Raw genomic sequence first — 15582 nt, 5'->3', positions numbered from 1 at the left:
AGAGAGAGAGAGAGAGAGAGAGAGAGAGAGAGAGGGAGGGAGGGAGGGAGGGAGGGAGAGAGCAACTGTATCTTTTACGGAAAGGATTAAAAGCAGGATAACGCTGGTTTGTTCTCGTTTTGCCCGCAAGACTGAATTCCTCTTTAGGAAGTTAACAAACTCCACAACCGCAGCCCTTTAACTTTAATCAGAGAGGAATAAAGCGAACAGAGCTACAAATTTGAGCTTTATTCTGACAGCTGATTAATAACCTCAGAGCATCCTGTCAGCTGTGCCAAGCTCCCCAGCAAGTCAGTACAGGAGTGCTTGGCAGAGCCAAGCCCACCTATTAATTATCCTGCTCCAGTACAGGAGTGAGGCTGGAGAGAAGCCAGGATCAGAAGCTGCTGTTAATCGAGGGTTACCCGAGAAAACACTAAAAAAATCTCATCATTAAAAAAAACCCTGAATTCGTTAAATGCTGTATCTACACACATTCTCTATTTATAGCTGACTCTTAATTTCTGCAGAGCTGTAACGGGTCACAAAACGCTTTGAACCATGCTATTAGGCTGTAACAGTAAACAGATCTGACCAATTATGATTCTAGAAGAAGGGGGTGTATCGAACACAGTGATTTACGGAGAGGTCCAGTCTGTGTGTCTGTCTACAGCAGTACATTTTGGAAGATCCTCAGACTATTATGATGCCCTCAGCAATTTACTTTCTTTTTTTTTGAATGGATATGAAGCATCTTTCTGAGCAGATTTTGAATTATTAACACACACACACACACACACGCACACGCACACACACACACGCACGCGCACACACACACACGCACATGCACACACGTCAGCAGTGTCTTCAGGCGCTACGTTATCTATCTCCTCGGTTTGATGCACGACCCCCAGATGTAGTCTGCTAATTGCAGCTTTTGTAAAATGACATATAGATTAATGCTATATGGTCGGGGGCTCCAGGATTTCTATTCACTGGGGGACACAACAGCAATAGCAGGAGCGCAGCTCCGCCAAGTGCAAAGAGAAAGCTTCCAATCAGTACACATGGAAATGATACAAGAGATTTCCATACCATCACCGCTGGGTTACGCGCTCCCAAGACACCAAAGCTTTGAATGGGTTTCAACTGGGGGGGTCTAACCTAGTGCCAGTGGATGGACAGAGTGATGCAGTTACTGCAGTGTGTTTGGAAGCCAGGAAAAAAAAAAAAAAAAAAAAAGTACCTGAACAAGGCTTGACCATAGTTTGCTGCCGTAGCTTTCTTGAGATTTGAGCACATCAAAATGTTATCTTTCTTAGATCCGAGAGCAGTTTGCAAACCAAGAAGACTAAACCTTCGGAGATATCACCGGATGAGAATCCATGACCTGCGCCTCTCTGGCTGTTGAAAACACACCTGTGTGGGAATGCCCCCCTGCCCCCAACCACCCCTTTAATAAAAAGCACAAATACACACCTTGATCTGAATCCAAAACCATCAATTACATCAAAGCGGCTGCTGTCAGGATGCCTTTAGGCTGCCAGTCACCAAGGGAGAAATGTAACTTATATGAACACACACACACACCTAGCCCATACAAAAAGGTACAGATCTACTGCACCCTACTGTACTCTATATTCAAGGTGGCCTGCAATCAACTTCCCGGAATTACTTCACGATGTAAGCATCAGTACATTTTACTTCGAAAACGTTTTGCAAAACTGGCATGTATTTTACAGTACAATTTAATGCACATGAACCGCAAGGGACAATGCCACTGTGCAATAACCTCAATCCTGACCGGAACAAACCCCTGGGCTGAGGGGAGATGCAAGACAGGGCAGGCTGCAGAGTTAGAGCACTATGCCACCTGGACGGCTTGGTTTCGCCAGCTCCCCAATGGCTCTGTATCAGCTTATGTGAGACTCTGTGAAAACACACACGTGATCTATCCTGACTAAGCAGCTGACACACTTCTCAAAAGGAGCCCCACGCCGCACCATTCTAGCCCTTCATGAATCATGCCTGAAGCACAGTTTTTTTCTAGAGAGACCATGACTTCAAAACAACAACCATCAAATGATATTCAGTCTTGAGGACAGCTGATCGAAATGTTTTAGACATTTTAAAATGCATTTCTTCCATCACAGCAATTGCTGATTGCCTTTCTTTCATATCCCCCTGCACTGCGAGATGAGGGAAAGGCTGCAGGTTTCTCGTCTCGGCTGACTGCCTTGAAACTCTGCCATCACCTGCAGCTCTCCGAGTGTGTGAGATGCGTGGCGTGGCGTGGCGTGGCACAGCCTGTGGCCATGACAGCTGGGCACTGTGCCAGCCTCAAGAGTCGCGTCTCATCCGTTCACAGTCGCACACAACCAGGGGAAGAAAAGAGATGCGTCAGGGTTTTTTTTTTTTTTATTATTATTTTTGTTTTATATATTTTTTTCTCCAGAGTTGAAGGTGATGATGCTATCTTGATGTACACCGGAGGTGTCCAATCACGGTCCTGGAGGGCCATTCCACTCCAGGTGTAACACGTAAAATGAGTTAAGGAACTACTTCAGGGTCTGGATGGAGGTTTAACTCCATCCATCACAAACGTTAAAAAAAAAAAAATGTTTGAAATGGAAACTTTCAATGCAGGACTATTCTCTTTAGCGATCCAGGTCTCCCTGGAGTTTACAACAGTTAGGGTAGTAAAAATGGCTCAAAATGCTATTCACGTGTCCTGTATGTCTCATCTGAGCTAAACACAGGCATTTCCACATGTTGATTCATTTATATGATATCTGAATCGTCTTTCAGCTCCTTTTGTCATCGCCATTATAAACACATGAACTGAGGCCTGGCCAGCTCTAATGCCAGGGTATCTGGGTCTATTGTATTGCACTGTAAAGACCACACACAGAACACCAGCTGTCTTAATTGTGCCAAACCGGGGGTGAAATAAACATCGCTCCCTGTGTGCGTCAGTGTGTGTGTGCCAGCTTGCGTGTCAGTGTGTGCATGTGTAATCTTCTTGGTCTGCTCAAGGAAATGAATTATGCACAACCAGAGTTCACTCAAATTAAATGGTAACTATGCAGAGTTAGTAATTGTAGATCTACATGCAATTAGGTGGATAGAATGAGAGTGTGTCAGTGTGTGTCAGCGTGGGAGTGTGTGTGTGTGTGTGTGTGTTCGTGTCAGTGGTGACATCACACATGCACAGGTGCTCCACTCAGCACTGCCAGCTTGCTTGGCAGCGGTGGCAGATTCTTGTGCTGAATCCAGCAGGACCCACATGAAAGGTGCGGGCTGTTTTAAACACTGCTGCTGTTTCAGCAAGTCCCGGGTCCTGAGGGGACCAGTCTTGGTCGCCAACACAGAACAGTGAACTCGAGACCAGAAGGCAGAGCAGCCTCCAAGTGGTAGAGGGAGGGATCCTGCTGTGTGGCAGAGGGAGGTCCTGCCCATGCTTGTTACTGGAGCCATCCTCCACACACACACACACACACACACACACACACACGACTGGAACAGGAGAGAGAAGGATTTCTCTCTGGGATGAATCGCTAGTAAGCTAAGCGGGGAGCTGGGTGCAGGGAGGGCCTCTAATATGCCTCATCTCATGAGTTTAATGCTTTTGATTACCCTGATCTGTATTGTGGGAAAGCCCACTGAATAGGGTGCATTTACAGTACAGGGCTCAGTGACGCATTCTGCTCGGGAAACAACACATTAGCAATGGCTCATTCTTTCTCCAGCATGACCGACATCACCACTGGCTCCCATGGATTGTTTATAAACAGATCATTTGACTAAAGTGTCACGGAAAGCATCTTAGTTTAGCGGATCAATAAATAAATACATAATAATAACAATAATAATAACAATAATAATAACAATAATAATAATAATAATAATAATAATAATAATAATAATAATAAATAATAATAATATATTAAAGGAATGACACTGGTCAATGCAAGCAATGCAACACAACTCTCAGATTTCAAGGACGTCACAATCCTGACCTCAACAGAAGTTGAAAGAGGATGCACCCAAACGAAACTTAAAACCAGAGGGAGGAAACGCCACTGAACCGTAGACGTGAGAATTAACAACCAACCTAAAGGCTTCTCTGTCTTCGTGTGGCACTAGAGCTGTTAATGCTAACATAACACATATAGCCAATATGCCACAGTGAACAAACCAGCCCAACCACTATTTTAGGAAAACAAGACACAACAAATAAACTAAAGCTTTGGGACAAATAATAACAACAACAACGACATGGCAGTTTGTTTCCTTTGGCAAGTAGGTACGGTATCTGTTTGCACTCCTAAGATACAGACTGAGTGCCCCCCCCCTGCATGTAGCAGCAGGGCACTGTGCCCCCTTCCCCACCACCCCTCGCCTGAGGCTCCCCAGACTGCTGCTGTTATTATTATTATTAATCACTTTCTCTACAGAACACACTCAGGCCATTTCCGCCTGTGTAGGCTGGCTGTGCCGAAGAGGAAAAGGGGGGGGGGGGGGAGGGGGTGTTTAAAACATGATGCAAACCATTTGGAGCAGAGAGAAGAGGCTGCCAGCACAGCCTGCACTGTTTAAACAAGCGAGGAAGTGACCGTATACACAGCATGCCAGCAAGCCCTCGCTCACACACACACACATACATGCACACACACACACAATCACATTCACAGACACACAGAAACACACACACACCGAAATATAGAAAAACACAATCAAATAAAACACACATAAAGATAGACACAACTGAGTAATAAAGACACACAGAAACCCAGAGGCTCACACACACTCAGACAACAGTAGAAGCTGCTGTAGGATTTTTTTCTTTTCTTTTCAAGTCACAGGACTAAATGTGTGTGTGGGGGGGGGGGTAAGAGGTCAACTTTTTCCCTTAACACTCTTTGATGACTCAATCTCGTTCTGTTCCGAGCAGAACCTTCCCAGGAATAAAAGTTTAGAGACAGAGAGAGAGAAAAGGGGAAGAGATGAGAAAGAAAACAGGGAGAAAGATGGAAGGGGGTTGGAAGGAGAGAGGATGTGAGAAGAGAGAATGAGACGGAGGGAAGGAGTGAGGAGGAGAGAAAGACAGAGGGAGAGACAGACCGAGGGAATGAGAGGAAGGGAAGGAGGAGAGGGAGGGCCGCCGTGTCACTCACCTTGTCGGACGCTGTCTCCACATAGCAGGGCTCCTGCGGCGCCCCCAGCAGGGGGATGAAGCCTGAGAGCAGCCGGTCCTCCTCCAGCACCAGCAGACGCAGGTCCTCGTCTGGGTCTTTGTAGAGTGGCACCGCGCCCTGGTTCACCCCCGCCAGCGTGTTACAGAACTGCGCCAGGGTCTGCCACACATCCAGGCAGCACCTGCACACACACCAGCAACAACTTTGAGAAAAAATACTGGCTACATTCTCAACAGCGGGCTACTCCACATCTTTTTCACTTTTAAAATTAATACGAAGGAACTTTAGGCTGCTCAAAAGTCCCGGTGTTAAATGTCCGAGTTGTTTATTTCTGTTTTGCTAACTTTATTGGATGAGTTTTTACTATCTGAAAAAAACATTTGGAGTGAAAAGTTTTCGAGAATCCGGCCCTATGCATTTTAAAATCATGTAAAAACAGGTGTGCCAGTGGCAGACATCCAAACACCACGCTGAAAATACTAAATTAGAGCCGTCGGGATCATAATGAGTAAAAATGTCCGACATCTACCATATGGACATATAAAAATGTGAGACGCAGAGAGAGAAAGAACGGAAGTGCAGCCAGAGAAATTCCATTTACCCCCAAATTACAATCCGATCGACAGCCTGTGAAAGGGCCTGAGCAAGTTTCTCTACAGTGCGACATACAGACAAGTGCGTCTCACTATAACCACGTCGCCAGGGACATGCACCCACAGCCTCTCCAATCACATCACGACATTACAATTTCATCATATTTGCTGGAACGTTATTCCCATAGGCCCCTTTATGATATTCTATTGATCTTACTGTTTGAGACTCTCCTGTATTTTCACTGTGACTCAAGTGAAGCCCATTCATGTGGCCACAATGCTATCAGTTTGCTTCCTGTCTGCGTTATAGGTCATAGAGCCCCAACTGAGCCGGTACGTAGGAAACTACAGAGACACAGAGAGGGGCCTCAGCAGCAAACTGGCCTCATACTGAGCAGTCCTAGCAGTTATCCAAAATGTATGCACTTCTGACCCCGTCTCTTTTTGGTATAAGAAACTGTCATTTGATTAATATAAATTAATTCATATGTTTGACCTTATGGTATAAGCTTTGGCCACACAAAGAGGGGAGGAAAAAAAAAGAAAGAAAGAAAGAAAGCTTTTAGGCTGTAGATTTAAAAACAAAACCATCCCAGTGTCAGTAATTGTAAACGAGAGTGCTGCTCTAGCATGCCTTGAGCCAGTGTGTCTGCATGTGTGTGCGTGCGTGCGTGCGCGCGTGTGTGTGCGTGGAGCCCAGGACAGAGTTAACTCTGCTTTCCAGATTCCTGTCGAGCGGCAGTGTAATAAATGTGCCTGAGCGAAGGTCTGTAAGATATATAGCATGCATGCGGGAAGCGAGAGGAGATTGGTAAGGGACTGGCTCTCCCGGGCCCCGCTATGTTTCCCATTATGTAAGCCTGGTCATGGGCAGGGCGCCAGATGGAAAATAAAAGAGACTCGCTGGCTTGGCACGTCCTGTATTTTCCTATCCTCGCCTGGGGTCAGCGCGAGGTCATACAGCTGCACTAGGCGCTGGGGGATTCAGGGCTGGGCGGCGCTCCAAACCCCAGGCCCTGGGTTCAAGTACCAGCTGAAAGCAATCAGGGACTGGGAGTGCCACAGCTGCACTCGGCTCACAGGACGGCAAACAGCAAACAGCATAGTTTAGGCATGAAACGAGGGTTTGAGAGGGGGTCAGGGAATGACAGCACTGAGAATGCAGTCTGTCCTGTCGGTCTTCTGTCTGAGAGGAGAGCTGAATTATAGAGAGGGACTGACAGGAGGCTTCAATCTCCTGCGCTGTTTGTCTCAGTGAATTCAGTGCTGGTGAAAGGTGAGGCACTGACAGCAATGGGGACTGAAGCCAACTGGCGGTTCTGTCTGTCTGTCGGGACAGACGGACACTGCTTTTAGAGCACCTTTGTAAAAAACAAAGGGATATTTTCAGTAGGCCCGACAGGTCCTGACAGCGCTGGAGACTGAAGGCCTGTGCCTCTGAGAGAGACAGCAGTGCGGTACACAGGGAGGGCAGGATGCTGAGACACAGGGCTTACAGGACAGATGGCCGGGTCGGGTCCAGACCCAAGGGCAGCCTGATCCGAGTCTCTCTCTCTCCCCCGCTCTCTCTGTTCTCATTGTCTGGCCGGGAGGCCCAGGCTTCACTCCCACCACATGCCTTCTGCTCGGGGACAATGGAAAATTTCCACAGTTTATAAACACAGCGAGAGGGGAAGAGAGACAGACAGACAGACAGAGAGAGAATGTGTCACCCCTTGGTCCTCTTGTGAAAGTTATGAACTGCTCATCCCTGCCACAGCTGCAATGGCAGAGGATACAGGAAATGAGAGAGACAGAGGGTGACGGGTGAGACAGCGGCTGGGGATGAAAGGGGAGGGGAGGAGATAGAAGAACAATTCAGCTGCACCCAGTTCTCTTTTAAAACGAGTCATTTAGATGGTCTGAACTGAATTGAAATGGAAGAGAGTGGCTTACCCGTTTGGCAACAGCAGGCTGCAGGGAGGCGGGTTCCACTGGTCCGGTTGGCCTAGCATCCAATCCGACCAGACCTTGACGCTGGGCAGCAGCTCCCTGAGGTCCGCGTGGAAGGAAGACACCTTGACGTCTTCCTCTTCATCCCCGTCATCATCCTCGCTGGCACTGGGGGGCGCTGCAGAGACAAACCATTCGCTTTATCAGTGGCTTCGGTTTTAATACCATACTTTTTACATGCCATAGTTTTTTTTAATACTTTGTTTGCCTGGTTTTTCTTTTACTTTTTTTTTTTATCCAAACCAAATACTATTTGAATTTAGAGCAGTATCGTAAAAAGTGGCAGTGGGGATGGAGAAGAGAGAAAGAAGGAAGGAAACACTACTCCTCTGTTTTTAAATCAACAAAGCTTCCCTAAACTGCCCTGTGGTAAACATGCCTGCCCAAGACAGGAGACACAACCCTTTGTCTTTATTAAACATTACAATGACACTCATAGTTGCTCATTGTCTTGCTGCAGTTCTTCCAATATTTCACCCTGGAAATGTATCTGTTCCTCTTCTGTGCTCTCTGGATGTGTGTAAACAGCACCAGTAATGCATCGCTCTGTAAGAAGCAGCACTGCTTCCTGCCCCTGCCCCTGAGCCACAGAACTCAGATTAAAAGCATGTCTTGATCTTTGAGAAGAATACATTTCTAAAATAGGTCACGCGTAAGTTCTGCCATTAACCAAGAGATCCTATTTAAAGATGCAGTGCAGCTATAGGGCTTTAGAATAATAAACACATCAAAAAAAAACATTTGTACACACACATTTAACTAAATCCTTCTTCCAAAATGTAAAATAAAAATGACTTGGGTAAGCTGACTTGAATGGCTTTAGTTTGTGGCGTGCAGAGTCCGCTATTGCACAGCGCTTTGATCCACTCCTGGTTTCACTATGAGACACACCTAAGCCTCTTGCCTGCACACTGTGGCTAATCAAGCTCGTAGTAAAACCTGGAATGGGTGAATCTGCTGTGCAATAGGATTAGATTAGATTTCCTTGCTTACTTATTTCTAGGCTAGGAATGGAAATAAGACTCCCATTGCATAGCAGTTTGATCCATTCCTCATTCTACTACTGGTTTAACAAGACACACCTGAGCTATTGCACAGCGCTTTGATCCACTCCTGGTTTCACTATGAGACACACCTAAGCCTGTTGCCTGCACTGTGGCTAATCAAGCTCATAGTAAAACCTGGAATGGGTGAATCTGCTGTGCAATAGGAGTCTTATTTGCATCCCTGCAGGATGCCGTTGAGAATGGCTAATCCAGCACACTGACAGACAACTAGAACTGAAGAGCAGCTCCTGCTAGTTAAAGCACCAGAACGCAACATTCGATGAATTGCAATGAGAACCACTCCGAATGACGGCAAATACCGTAAAAAGTGAAGGGACAGGAAAAAAAAAACAAAAAAAACCTGGAAGCAGGAAATCTGTCCCTTTATCTCTTAAAAGCGAGTGCTCCAGTAAAGCCTGGAATGGGTGAAACTGCTCTGCAATGGGAGTCCATGATTTCCATTCCTGGTCTGGCTTACCTCTCGGAGTGTCCTTGAGCAGTTCCGTGCAGCGCTCCACCAGCAGGGCGAACATTGACAGCCCCAGAGAGGTAGCCTGATCCTGGATCACTGAGCGAGCCTCACTGCCCCCGTCTGCAGAACCACAGAGGGAGAACAACAACAACAACAACAAAAATGATTATTCACAGCAGAGATTACCCCCCTGATCATCTGAACTGGAGAGGTGCACTCCATCATCAGCTAGTGAGTATGAACTCCCAGTTATCTAAAAGTGATCTAATTTACAGCACAACCTCTATTATAAAAGTGCCCCTTAACCCTAACTCCCAAGAGGGCTCATTTAAAACAGAAGCCCTATTATTATAAACTCCTCGTAATCCTAAACCCGGATCAAGTTAATTTACATGTAGAGAGAGAGAAATGGAAGATGTTTAGAAAGTGAAAGTTTTCAGGCTTGACACACACCAATGAACCAGACTACAGGTTTCAGCAGCACTGACTCAATTCTGTTAAGGTAGTTTGTGCTCAGCAATCTGTGTGCTGATCAAAGCAGGTCTTAATGAGATCTCAGCTACAGAATGCTACTGCACCTGGTGTTACACCCTGCTCCATCTCTCACCCCTAACCTCCCCTATCCATTCCTCTCTCCTTCCTTCTCCCCTTCCTCCCTCAATTCAAATTCACTTTAAAACAGGCTTTCGTCTGTCATGCTTGCAGTTCCAGAAAGCCATGAATCTGGATAGAAATGCACGTGCGGGTAACCAGAAGTGTAATCAGCCAATTAAAACTTCAAAGGAACAGGGGTTTAAAAAGGGGGTCATTAGGAATAACAGCAATTCAAAGTTTGGATAAGGATTTGCCAGGGTTGTGTTTTAATGTGGGAGAGAAAGAGAGAAGAAATCTGGCAACGCTGCAGGTAGTTGGGTTGGATGTTATTTTTATTTTAATTGTTTTTTTTTTTTTAAAGAAGATATTTGTTCCACCTATTGACTCTACAGAGAGGTCGGGCTTCTGGGAGAAAACTGCAGAAGGGGGAGTTTCTTGAGCAGATTAAAACTATTCTGATCCATATGAGTGATCTAATGAGAGATGACTTGCAGTGACCCCTGACTTCACCAGCCCGCTTGCTGTGGCTTCCACGGGTTAGACGCTCGCCTCTGCTGCAGGGTTCGGCTGATGGGCAGACGGTTCTCTTTTCATTATTCAAGGTTCTCGGAAATGCAAAGCGCCACACACAGCCCTGTGGTTAGCAGATGAACCGAAGATTTGGGGGGGGTGGACGGACGGACCAGAACTTATCTACTTTTATCTGCTTATTTCTTATTTCCTTTCCTTTGTTTAACATAAAAAAAAAAATAAAATGCTGATGGATGATTAACACTCAGCTTCCTTAGAGCTGTACTGTTGTGCGATACCCGTGGGAGTCCATTTTAATGATCTTAACAAGTGATTTTTTTGCAAACCTTGTTATTTACTATATAGTATGTTAACAAGCGATACTGTAAATCGAACCAGTGACGTGACATTGGCTACATAAATGCCAAAATGTACTCTACTTCTTTATTGAAAATACGTATTACTTGAAACTTTTTGCAAAAATCCCTTAATGATAAACCATCTGTATTAATGTTCTGCTTGTTAGTCAAACAGCTGCTTTTTACTGAACTCGCTCTCCGATTTACAGTGGATAAACGCGGGTTCATGTCACCGGTGCTGTGAAAGTGAAGCTGGCTTTGCGTCTGACGAAAGCCCCTTAATCTGCATGTGAAGTCTCAGCGCTGGATTTACGTCTCAGATGACTGCTGCTACAGCACAGAGACAGACCTGGTGCCAGCCAAGCGCTCGCTGTGTTTACACCCCATACTCTTGCTAAAACAGATATAAGGAGGAGGAGGAGGAGGGAGGCTCAATGAAACAGGCTTCCACCTGTCTGAGAGCAAGCCAGGCGCTGTCACAGCACACACACTGTGAGAGCAGAAGGGAAAAGTAAACTTCATTTTTATAGGGTAAGACACTAAGTGATTCAGTTTATTATTATTATTATTATTATTATTATTATTATTATAATTTTTATAAACACATTTAAAGGTTAATTTGAACATCAGGCCCTATGCAAAAGGTGTAGAATTAAAAAAAACACTTAAAAAAAAAAAAAATTACAATTATATTCCCCTGGTAAAACTCAAAACTGCCCTGGCTAACTGCAACAGAACTGTATCGTCTCGATATCGACCAAACCTTAATAACGCAGTTTCATTTTAAGACATAAACTGCAGAAAAAAAAAAAGAGATAAACTATTAACAACCAAACGAGCAAGATGGGCTGAATGGCCTCCTCTCGTTTGTAAACTTTCTTATGTTCTTATGTTCTTAAGATGAAAAAGACCACACAAGGAAACAACAGTACAGTAAGAAAAGAGCTTGCTGTGAATGTTCTTTTTCGTTTTTATAAAAAAGACACCGTGTTTGCTCGCAGCTGTGCTGGCACAGAACAAAGAGCAGTGTGGCGCAGTGCAGGGCACACCCCGAGAGCGTATCAAAGGGGCTGGGTGTGTGGTGCGAGGTGCTACCCTCTGATGGATAGCTGCACTGGGGTGGAGTAACACGCGCAGGAAAACCATACCCCCCACAATGAGGTTAGTGCCAGGGTGGGGAGGAAAGCTTCAAACTCTTTTGAGTACCAGCCTCCCAATCCGCATTGCACAATTCAAAACAAAACAAAAAACATCTTTTGCTGAAAACAGCTTTTTGAATGTCGAACACCAAAAACAAGAAAAGGTTTGAACCTCAGTGCTAACACAGCGATGCGAGAGAGGAAAGAAATGAGGTAGAGTGTGGTGAGAGAAAGAGGGGTACAGACAAAAAAGAGAGCGAGAGAGAGAGAAAGAGAGAGAAAGAGAGAGAGCGTGAGAGAAAGAGGCACACTGTTTGTCTTGGCTGGCTCCTGGAACCCTCACTGAAGTGAATGGGGAGAGTGAGTGAGTGTGAGAGGGAGAGCTCAGTGAATGAGTGAGTGCCCGGTGAGGCACACTGTTTATCTTGGCTGGCTCCCGGCACCCACACTGAAGTGACGGAAAAAGTAAACCAACTGTCGTCAGCGTGCAGTATCAGGAAGCACGCTGGGGATAAGGCCGCCATGTGGCAGGATGTTATGGATGTCTAATTAGCACAATCCATCTGTCAGCAGAGGAGCCCTTTCACTGGAGAACTCTGCAAGAACCACTGGTCTATTGTTAACCACTGCTGCGCAGGCGCACAACAGCACAGCGCCAGGCCGACACACAGCCACAGAAACAACAACAAATACCCTGGCGTTTTCAGAAGCGACAAGTTTCACAGCAGTCGCTGCTGGCCTACTGCAGCACAGTCGTACAACAGCCCTCTAAAACCCTTCCACTCAGATTGCTTTCTTTCCAACCAGGTTCCTGATTAGTTCATTGAACCAGGTTTCAAATTACATAAGGGTCAGAACAAATCACTGAATTGGAACGGACCTGGAACTGCAGAGTTGGGAGCCACTGGTATAGAGCAGGGGTGTCCCAACATTGGCTGTTCCACTCCTGGTCTTTGTTCCAGCCCTGTTTCTAAATTACTTGAACTCCACCCAGTTCATGATCTCATTTTACCTGTTAAACCTGGAGAGGCACAGCCCTCCATGACCGTGATTGGACACCTCTGGTATAGAGTGAGAGTATCGAGGTCACTGGTAACAACAATTAACTTCTTTTCTGTTTTTCTTCTTCTGAGAAAATGTCAGATCACTGTGCAAATTATCCTTGACTGTCGTGGCATGTGTTTCGTGGTGTGGATTACACGACCGTCCACCGAGTGCCAAGCCCAGGCCGCATACCTCATTTGGCTTGATTAATCCCAGGCCTCCAGAGGCGAAAAGCTGGTACGCTACATCAACGCGCTTAACCCGCTGCGCCACCTAGCCTTGCCCTCCCCCTGGTCATCTCCGAACCCCCTGACACAGTGACTCACCCCCTGATCAGACTGTCCGTGAGTAAGTGTGCTGTGAGCAGGAAACGCGGAGAATGGGCAGAGAGCAGCGACTATGCCCTAGTGCTGCTCAGCTGCACACTCAGGCTGCCCCCCAGCACACAAAACCCGCAGACGGTAAAACAGTCCCCTCCCCTGCCTCACTTCAGCTGCTGTACCCATACACAGAGTGCGGGGAGCGAGATAGCCAGTTACCAACTCCGCCAGGTCTCTCTCTCCAACTACATATACTACGCCCACCATTTAGAAACACTTGATTTTTTTCTGCTTGCTTGAGTTTAAAAAATTATATATATATATAACCTAAAAGACATCAAAAAAAGAAATAAAACAAAGCAGGAATAAATGTTTCTCTATAGCAAGTATAGCCACTCATCTCCCACAGCTGCTCTGCTGAAGAGAGAGAGAGAAAGACGAGTGCCTCCAGCAGCGCAGAGCTCATCGTAACTACACAATAGTTTTAACAAATAGTTTGATAGTTTGAAATTCTCAGTGCAGACGCCTTGGGTACATAGAGGCAGGAAAAACTGAGTGAGACAGGGAGTCTGAGAGTGTGTGCGTATATGTGTGTGTCTGTGACTGTCATACTTAATTTACAACAGAAAACCCCTTCTGAATTAAATTGGATTTTTTGATTTCTGGGCTCCCTTTGAAAAGCTGTAGGCCGGCAGCAGCAGGAGCAGCTTTGGGAGCAGAAGCAGCACCTCCTCAGTTGCTTGTGTTATTCGCCAGGGTTAAATGCTCTTTCGGTGCTGTAATCCCTCTGTGGGCACAGTTACTGGCAGCCAGCGCAGAGGGGCAGCTCACAACATGCCCCCTCGTCTGAGCGAGCTGGGAGCACGCGTGTGAAGCTGTTTATTCGGGACCTGCTGAGAAAGCTTAATGAGGTTTTTAGCCTGCAGATACTCAGACTGGGGAGAATGAGTGTCTTTGATATTGGAGAGGAGAGAAGTGCCAGCCAGGCAGTCTATAACTCTCTCTCTCTCTCTTATCAACAGACTTGATTCCTCTCCCATTGCTTTCATGACTAATAACTTCAATAATTTATTTATTTATTTTTTAAATTTAGTAGTCATCAATTATTTTTTTTTAATTATTTTCTCCCAATTTAGAATATCCAATTATTACTTAAGCTCGGCTCACCGCTACCACCCCTGCGCTGACTCGGGAGTGGCGAAGACGAACACACGCTGTCCTCCGAACCATGTGCCGTCAGCCGAAAGCTTCTTTTCACACTGCAGACTCACCATGCAGCCACCTCGGAACTACAGCGACGGAGGACAACGCAGCTCCGGGCAGCTTACAGGCAAGCCTGCAGACTACAGGGGTCGTTGGTGTGCGGTGAGCCGAGGACACCCTGACCGACCTAAACCCCAAGACCCCCACTGCACAGCAGTTTGATCCATTCCTGTGAGTTTTACTGTGAGTTTAACAAGACAAACCTGAGCTTGCTACCTAATCAAGCTTGTAGTAAAACCCGGAATGGGTGACACTGCTATGCAATAAGAGTCTTATTTCAATCCCTGCATATTCTTTTACTTGCAACTCGTGGTCCCTGTTGTTAACGTAGATAGCTTCTGTTATTGGGGCTGCTGTTTTAGATTTTGTTTGTTTGCCTATCTGGTGTACTGTGCTAGTCTTGGGGGTTGTGCAGTATTTATGTCAAACATAACAAAGAATCATAAAAGTAAACCACTAACTTGTAATTGTTTCCTTACCAACCTACTCTAAACAGACCTTGCTCGCTTGAGAAAAGGAAAAACACATTATCAAAATATGATAATATGAACAACATTAATTACAGAGAATAATGTTTCTACCTTCCTATAAACAGTAAGAGCACACTCTCTCTGCAAAGATCTGGCAATGATGTCACTCCTAACAATCAAGATGCAAGAGGGAAGCAGCGATCTCCTGATGGAAACCAACGAATCAACCACAGTGTCCAAAAAGACTCCACCTCATCTCCACGGAAGAGACAAACATCTCTCTCTCTCTCTCTGTATGCTTTTGCATGGCTGTCATTTCTCAAAGTTTAAGTGTGTTTACATCCCATCTGGGAAAAAAATAATAATAATCCAGTAATTACATTTTTTTTTTTTTTTTTTTTTTAGCAAGGCACAGTAAAATTTAACATCACCTGTTTTAACCAAAGACACCTTGCTGCGATTTACTTAATGTTCATAAAATCTTTTCAGCGCAGTTAATTTACATTTACCCGCATGTAAACACGCAGCATCTATACTGTCTGTCTCTGTCTTGCTGTCAGCTGGCGATTCAAAAAGGTTAGCAAGTTCAAAATGTCTTATCCA

At 45.6% G+C, this 15582-nt stretch overlaps 1 protein-coding gene across 2 annotated transcripts in view; it reads right to left on the bottom strand.

The window, feature by feature from the left end:
- The window catches only part of LOC117964268 (telomerase-binding protein EST1A-like), a 71914-nt gene that overhangs the window by 25714 nt on the left and 30618 nt on the right, over nt 1-15582 (bottom strand). For both annotated transcript variants that reach the window (XM_058997939.1, XM_058997938.1), the window contains exons 11-13: nt 9287-9400; nt 7706-7880; nt 5157-5358 (exon numbers count right to left, since the gene is read on the bottom strand). In XM_058997939.1, the coding sequence (XP_058853922.1) occupies nt 5157-5358; nt 7706-7880; nt 9287-9400 (491 nt within the window). The remainder of the gene's footprint in view (nt 1-5156; nt 5359-7705; nt 7881-9286; nt 9401-15582) is intronic.

The sequence above is a fragment of the Acipenser ruthenus genome, chromosome 24 (genome assembly GCF_902713425.1).
Source record: "Acipenser ruthenus chromosome 24, fAciRut3.2 maternal haplotype, whole genome shotgun sequence".
Classification (NCBI taxonomy): Eukaryota; Metazoa; Chordata; class Actinopteri; order Acipenseriformes; family Acipenseridae; genus Acipenser; species Acipenser ruthenus.
The sequence above is the reverse complement of the archived record's forward strand: the minus strand, read 5'-3'. Positions and strand labels throughout refer to the sequence as shown.